At 42.7% G+C, this 8,219-nt stretch overlaps 1 protein-coding gene across 2 annotated transcripts in view; it reads right to left on the minus strand.

Moving 5' to 3' along the window:
- Window positions 1–8,219, minus strand: part of MCF2 (MCF.2 cell line derived transforming sequence) — a 39,947-nt gene that overhangs the window by 10,845 nt on the left and 20,883 nt on the right. For both annotated transcript variants that reach the window (XM_010715218.3, XM_010715219.2), the window contains exons 14-21: window positions 7,699–7,787; window positions 7,400–7,466; window positions 5,496–5,611; window positions 5,323–5,392; window positions 4,867–4,959; window positions 4,452–4,544; window positions 3,363–3,488; window positions 2,356–2,577 (exon numbers count right to left, since the gene is read on the minus strand). In XM_010715218.3, the coding sequence (XP_010713520.1) occupies window positions 2,356–2,577; window positions 3,363–3,488; window positions 4,452–4,544; window positions 4,867–4,959; window positions 5,323–5,392; window positions 5,496–5,611; window positions 7,400–7,466; window positions 7,699–7,787 (876 nt within the window). The remainder of the gene's footprint in view (window positions 1–2,355; window positions 2,578–3,362; window positions 3,489–4,451; window positions 4,545–4,866; window positions 4,960–5,322; window positions 5,393–5,495; window positions 5,612–7,399; window positions 7,467–7,698; window positions 7,788–8,219) is intronic.

Consider the following 8,219-nt stretch of genomic DNA (forward strand, 5'->3'; position numbering starts at 1 on the left):
CACCCAGTCAAGCTCTCTGTTCCTACTTATTCTCTCAAAGGTTGGCACACCATTTCAATGACTATGAAGAGCCTCAGGAGAAAGGAAGCAAGCTGCTAATTAACTTTCTTCATTTCTTCGCTGGTATAAATAGCAGAGCTCTTGTGAACTTGCAAGAAACTCCAGACTCAGAAAGAAAGGGCACTGAATAGCAAGCAGCATTTCCCAGCCCCTCTTTGTCTGTCATTGTTGTGCACAATGAGGTTTCACCAAAGTCTGGAAGGCTGCACTGATGAATAGAACTGAGATTGATCGCTGACTAAAGCCAGAGACCGTTTGCACATCTACAATCTCACACATATCTATTCCTTTATTTAAAATTGCACCTATTTAAAAATGCACAGGTTAAAATTTGCAGCACAGCTTTGCTATGAAGGCATTATATCTCAGAAAACTTCGGGCTTGTGCAGTATAGTGCCACAACGCCATGGAAAGTGAGATCAGGCTCTACTCTGACTGTAGGCAAATGCAACACTGAGATGTTGAAAGGGCAACCTACAGAGCACTCATCCAAACTCTCATTTCCAGTTCTGTGCTGCCCCTCTGGATTGGCAATTCCACTTGGTGTCCACTACAGAACTGCCCAGGCATCAAGACACCTGCAATTTTAGATTATCCACTATAAAGACATGAAGGAAGGTACCACAAATAGGTGTATTTATGCCACGTTGATTCATGGTAGAGTATTTTAAAATACTTCTTCCTCCTTCCAAGCAGGATTTACTGTCCCTTCAGCTGCAGTTTGCTGCAATGCAGATGGAGGTGGCTGAGCTTAACGCTTTGGGATGGCATCCATCTGCATCACCTTCCACTGTGGCAAAAGGCAGATAATCTACCTTGCACTGCAATGAGTTATGAACCTGCATGCTTTAAGTTACTGAGTATCAGCTGAAGAGATATTTATTACTGGCTATTTTATATAACATTTAAAATATTACTTTGTTTTTAAAGTCTGCCTGTTTGGGGAAAGTTTTGGGGTTTTGTTTTTGCTGTTTCTACAGATGTCCAGTTACACTGCTTCCATGAAACAGCTTTCTTTAATTCTGAATCCCCGCAAAACGTTCTTGCAAGGAAAATTAATTCCATGATACTATCACCAATCAACCAAATGCTGAGCTCAGGAAATGTGGTTTTGCCCTCAAGACAGCAATTCTGAGAACGCGTGCGTGCAGGGATGTATTAATGCTTCAGCATCCAGGCATTCTCTAACCACAACCTCTCAGCTTAGCAATCCAAAATGCTGGAAAATGAGCCCCTCCTAGACAAAAACTGACCTGAACGTCTGGACTCTTGAACACAAGATTTCCTCCTCTGAGCAGGTTTCTCCATGCTGCCTCTTCAGATCTTTCAAAAGCACATACGGCAAAACAAGTGCTACAGGGAAAACAAGCTCCCCAGAAAGAAAACTGCTGTTTGGGAAAAGCACTTAAGTAGCTAAACATATGGACTGGGATTTGTTTTTAATACACAATTTGTAATGTGCACCGGAGCTGAACAGACTTATCTACTGTAACATCCTTGAAAGGTTTCTGACTGCTGGTGTCATCTCTCTCCCCAGACCCCACGTAGATCAGGGGACTCACAGCATCTGGGCTCAAAGGCTCAGCCTCCAACTGCCCATTTGTTTTTCCATTCTGTGACGTACCTATATTGTTTTTTATTTATCAAGAAAAACAAGGCAGAGTACTGAGACAAAATGCTCATATTAGAAGTGCTCATCAGACACAATAAGCCAGACGGTCTCTTTTAGAGAAGCAGTTTGGGATTTTTATTGACAAGAGTTGGCATTTATAGCCTTGGGACAGTTGTTTACGTCCCTCCTGTTTAGCCAGAGGCTATTCTCCTTGCCTGATAATTATGCTGCTAGCTGCAGCTGGAGCCTGCTGAAGGAGAAAAGCAGAGGAGAGGAAGAGGAGTGATACCCCTCCTCCTGGCTGGGCAGCAGGAGGCTGTGCCTCCTCGGAGACCAGGAACATGAGGAGCCCTGATTCTTCCAAGGAGCTGGACATGACAGCAGTTCATGCTGTCCATTTCATGCTTTCAACCCTTTGTCCTGAAAAGCTGACTAGAGGAAGGAAGAAGGCACATTCTCCATCCCTGGGACTTGTCCAAAGCACTGTTTCTCTGGCAGATGCCACTCCATAATCCACTACATGTTACTACATCAACCAGCCTTTCGTGGTACCTCCATTTGGAGCATTATAGTCCTTGATAGCAGAAACCAAGCCATTGCACTACTGAAAATATACTCTCTGGGTTCACAAAGTTAGCAGTTTACAATCCCCATGGCAGTGGCCCCAAAGAAAAAATCCTTACTTTCAGAAAATGCTTAAAACTGTAAGACGAAGTTTTATCATATCCATCTCCATGATCCTCTCGCTTCTTGCAGAAGACCAACGCTTTCTCATATAGGAAGAGATGCCTCTGCATTGGCTTGAACCTGGCAAGATCCTTCATTTTTGTTGGGCCTTTTCGGTGTCCTGTCCAAACACTGAAAGATCCTTGCATCAATACTTTTCCCAGTTCACTCAAGTCGCCCTGGTGAAAGTATGACAAATACACACAAAAAAGATTACATCAATTAAAATGTAGGAGCACTGTGCAAACAATGAAGGGCAATGGGGCCAGCTCTGTTCCAAGGCATGTCACTCTAAGAATAGGTCTTCCTGGAAGGATCAGATGATCTTTTGGAGTGACGGCATGGTGCCAGGAGAGAAGAAGAGGTCTCAGACACAAGCCAACAGTTAGTCTATGCAAAGGAATACAAGTCAATAACTGAAGGGTAAGAAAACTTGCCAGCACCTAGAAAAGATCATATCAAGGGCTCCCCCACATCAGTGAGATGAGAGCTGAGCCTGAACAGAGGTTGTGCAGAATGGGAAGAAAAGGATTTTTCAAGAACGCCAGGAATGCGACCAGCAGCTCAGCCCTCCCTGAATCCCTATAAGGACAGCCACTTCAACAGGCAAGGATCAAAACCTACTTCAGGGTGTATTTAATTAAAGGTTGAATGAGAAATATGATGACAGCCCAGCTCTGTTATAAGGTGAATCATTTGAGAACTAAGGTAGATTCTGAAAAAATGCTCCCAGGAACCACAAGGTGGCAAGTGTGGGAACTACGCAACTCCACATATTGTTTGGATGGGAATAGCTTCCAAAATCCTGAAATCAAATGGAAGACTGGCATCTATAAACTTCCTGATGCCATTCAGTTTGTCATTGTTCTAATGTGGTTTTTAGTTCCTACATCCTGTGACACCATCCTCTTCCAATATATCAACCAGCATTGTACAAGTTCTCTAATTACTGAAATCTACTCACGTCATATCCTGTTATTGAAATCTGATGCATAGAGTCATTGACTGATTTTAGCAAATCCAGCATTGCAACCAGAGCTTCTTGAAGTTCCTGAACTCCATCACAGCTTGTGCTGTACTTTAATAACTCCTGAAAATAGAAATGGAAGAGCATGTGCTTGCAGATTGAAAAAAGCAAACTTTTTTCCAGCTCACCCAAAGTTTCCAATGTCCAAGAGCAAGCTGCACTCCCTGAGTTTCTTTTTTCATATGCCAATGGAAAAAGCACTAACTGTAAACCAGTCAATATGAGGTGTGGAATATCACTGTCCATTTTTTCTGGGTTTCCTTGAGGACAGCATCAGGTTACAGAGTGGCATCACTCTTACCTGAGTTCTTTGTTTTGCATTTTCCTGCTTGATAAGAAATGGCAAATATGATTCAGGTTTGGCATCAGCTGCTAATACGTCACAAATGCATTCATATGAGTGTGCAGTGCATGACTGTCTTCAGATTGGCAGACAGAAGGAAGATTTTATAAATCCTGGCGCCTTCAAGCCAATAAGCAGAAGACAGAATTGGCAACACTATGACTGATATAAAATTATTCTCATTTCATATCTCCTCTGACTGCTTAGAGCCTCATGTGTACTCATTCCTCATTCAAGAAGCTGGAAGGTGAGATTCAACAGCCTTCAGAAGCCACCACCCCAGTTCTCTGTAAAGTGGGAAAGGCAGCAGTGCTCTGCATCAGAATGGGGACAAAAGGATGAATGCATTAAAGATTATGGGGACTACAACAACCCAAGCAGAAGAGATAAATCAACATGGTGTGCTTTCATTCATCATACCCTTATGGACATCTCTGGTTCATTTTTCTTACATTTTACATCTCTGAACAGATTCAGTTCTTCTCCCCACTAAAACAACATGTTAAAAGCACACATTCCTTCTTCAGGTATGAAAAATGTCAACCTTGCTGAACGTCACTTTGGAGAGCCAAGCTCAGCAACACGTAACCTAAGGCTTTATTTAGAGGTAAACTTCAACTGAAAAATAAAATGGAAAACAAATCTATCTCCAAGTGTCATTTCAAAAGCAGCATATGAAATACCTTCAGAAGCAACTGGTATTTTGTCAGGCGCTGCACTGGTTTGAGCAAATAGGAATCCAGCCCAAGTTTGTGCTCTAATTTTCTTTGGCACTCCTGAAACAGAAATCATATTAGGTAAGGTATGTGCTAACAATCTGTAGTTATTCTAACAGCATGAGTAATATGGTTTGAAGACTTCATAGATTTCATGTAAGAATGTCCTATAGTTCATATAACAAAAGAGATTTCATAGAAACACATGATATGGATGGATCTGCCTTAAACTCTTTGTATACAAGCAACTCCAACTGCCATTCTTGTGCAGCTTTCACACAATGGCAAACAGAATACACTGCAAAAACAGTGGAGTGCTGAGGATGGTGTTTAGGATAAGTGCCCAAGGACAACACTGCCTTGATAGAAATCAACACCTCACCTGGAAGAAGGTGCTCTCAGAGCACTGCCTCCACAGGGACTCTGACCGGGGCTTGTTCTGACAATATTTCTCATACATCTGGAAATCCTCTCGCTGCAGGGAAAGCCAAAATGCAAGTCAGGCACATATATGCAAGCCTGCTGGGCAGCTAAACAGAAAGAATACCTGAACTGCAACGTGCTTTTAGCTCTGCTTCCAAGTATAACATCTGAAAGTCAGAGTTCAAGTAAAAGAGCCACTGCTGAGAAGCAGAATGCTCCTTGAAGCAAGCAGTCATGACTGCTGCTTCCCCCCATCTGCTGCTGTCCACACAGTTGTATTTCCTCCCTTGCTGTTGGAATTACATATCAGAAGCACCTCATCCAACTGACACAACTGAGATGTTGAAGAGTGCAAAGCACAGCAGAAACATTGGCCTTAAAAAGTCTGTCTCATACGTGAAAATGAATCACCAACCCTGTCTAGGAAACAAAATCCCACTCTCTCGGGTGCTCCCAGGCAGCTTTCCAAACTGTGCAGGAATATTCTGCAAGAGACAGGGGAAGAGACAAAACGCAGCTGTGAGCAAGGTACTTCATCATTACAGGAAATCAGTGAGGCAAAGAGGGGGAGGAGAGCCAGCACCATACTTGTTGTGGAAGTCATATATCTCGGGCATGTTTCCAAAGAGGACATCCTTCCTGTTCCTCAGCACGGGAGGCATAAGGATGACCATGGCAGGGTTGTCCATCTCAGCTCTGTAGCCCTGCAGGAAGCAAAATGGGTTAATTGCTCAGTTTTTCAGGCTTTTGCTTGGCACCTCCCCAAAGGCAGAGGACAAAGGGATGTGAGCAGACTTCCAGTATAATCTACTTCATTTCAAATTTCTACATCCCTATATTTTAGCACATCGGCCTTCAGTACGTAGGCAAGTGGGGCTGTGGTCCAGCAGAGAATGGCATGGGACAGCTTTCCTGGGGTGAGTGAATGCTGTGGAGACGTTCTGATCACAAAAGGCAAATTGCAGTCGCTGTCTGCTCACTACAGCCCAACTGATCCCACAGGAATACTTGTCTGGGTTAAACACATCTGCTGTTACGACCCTGGGACACGAGTGACAAACGTGTTTGTACAGAACGTGCAGTTACAGATGCTGTCACAAGATTGAGTGTACAAGGTGATTTGTTACAGAGCAGAGAAGGCTTGAGATCAAATACCAAAATCAATGGGCTTTTTGCTCTTGCACAAGACATGCTGAACAGCAGATCTTGCTCTCCTCAATTCCTGCAGCCTCAGGAGTCTGTCCCCTATTGCTCCACCTGCCTCTTGCTATCACAGCCTCCCAGAAGGAAGCCTTTGCTGCCAACTGCTGGGTGGAATTAGCAAACAGTGCAAAGCTCTCTGCAGGAAAATGACATTACTACACCAACACAAAACCAGCTACCAGATACGGTAAATATCCTAAATGTAGAAGAGTAGAAAGGCAGAGCCAGCACTCAGGACCATCTCTGCAAAGAAAACAGCAAAAAGCTATTGGCAGCAGCTCAGGCAGCTCCTGCCAGTCACTAAGTGCTGCACAAAACTGAGGTCAATTTAATACAAGTAGCAAATGTTTGCTAAAACGTACTTAGTATGTATGGCATATCTTCTTTGGCTTTTCATACTAATCTCTTATATTAATTATGGTTTAAATCAGTATTCCTTCCACCAAGCAAGCGTTCTGTATTTGATTAAAGATGCAGCAGAAGATAAGTATCTGGAAAATTAGTCATTTTTATTTAACCATGCAAGGAGGCTTCACTCTTCTGTGGAAATGTTATTTTCAGACAACTTAGCTTGCCCTGTCCACTGTCCCCTATCTGGACTGGACACAGCAATAAACCCACATACCTGCCAACTGCTTTATCACATCAAGTGCAGTTTAACAAAACAAAAGCCAATCAGTGGAAGGCAGTTCTGTGTAACTACCTGCAGCTGAACAGATTTATATGGCGCTTGTTCTCGGGTCAGAGAAACATAATCAGGATGAGGTAATTAACAGTGACTTGCTTCATTCATCAGCAAGTAGCATTGTGGAACAAAATACATGTGTTTAAAATAGCAGCAGAGAAATTAGAGTCTGCTTTCTGGATTAAGAAATGCGCTTTATGCATCCACAAACCTCAAAGCATTGAGACAGAAACCTTCCAAACATAAAACACAACCTTCTTTCATCTCCAAAAGGTAAAGAACTGAGGGAGCAGTTAAAAAACACCAGCTCTTTGTACATTTTCACAAGCAGTGATAGAACTAATTACCAGTGCATGTGTGTACAAACAGAAGGCTTCTTCCTCATTCTGGATGAAAAGTTCATCCTGACACCAACTGCTCCTGCAGATGCCTCCTACTTAGAAATAAAAAGGGAGAAAACTTGAAAATTCATGACTAGCTGGGGATCTGACAGTTTGGTAGAAACCTGTCCTGTCACATTTCTGCTTAGTTCCACAGAGTGGCAGGTGCTCTTTTGTACAAGTCACCGGGGAGCAGTAATGAGCAATCTGAAGAAGTCACTCACCGTCAGAACAGTGAACAGTTCCTCTACATACACTCTCTCAGTTTCTATAAGCTCATTTATGACATGGCTACAAGAAAGAAAAAAAGAAGAAAAAAAAATATATTATGTCTGCATTAAAAAAAAGCACAGGCAATTTGTGCAAGCCCAAAACACAGTGTGACCTCATTAACAACCAACACAGGGGTGACAAAATAGCAAAAGTGCAAGAGATGACATCAAGCACTATGACGTACACGGATGGTGAAAGGGCTGACCAGAAACACATCATTCAGAGTGATGTAAACTGGGTGAAAGCTTACCCTTTCAGTATATCTAAGTTGTCATCACTGTCTGAAATAAAAGACTGCAAGGAATTCCGTTTTTCCTGATAATCGTGCATTACTTCAATCTGGAAAAGAAATGGGATGGACCTGAAGGAGCTGCAGAGAGGTCACTGCAGAGGCAGGATAAGCCCAGCCCTTAATGGAGCTACAGAATCTTGGGGAAGGATGAAATACGCTGCTTTTTTAAGAAATCCTTTGTGCCACTGAACTTCAGAAGAGCAAAGCTTCTACTGGGCAGCCAAAAAGTCCCAGAAATTATTATGCTACGTAATATCTGGAAGCACTGACAACATTCATTCATGCAGAAACCAGAGAATGGTCCCCACAGGGAAAATATTTGACATCTATTTGCAAGACTCTGCATCCACACAGTTATGCAAATTCAGGGGACAACACACAAGAGAACCATATCTGTTACTTGGCAAAACAACCCGAGATAGAACTCAGATGCTGGGCAAATCCAAATAAACTAAAGGGGTAAGAAAGGAAAAAGATTT

Source organism: Meleagris gallopavo, chromosome 9 (genome assembly GCF_000146605.3).
Source record: "Meleagris gallopavo isolate NT-WF06-2002-E0010 breed Aviagen turkey brand Nicholas breeding stock chromosome 9, Turkey_5.1, whole genome shotgun sequence".
Taxonomy (NCBI): Eukaryota; Metazoa; Chordata; class Aves; order Galliformes; family Phasianidae; genus Meleagris; species Meleagris gallopavo.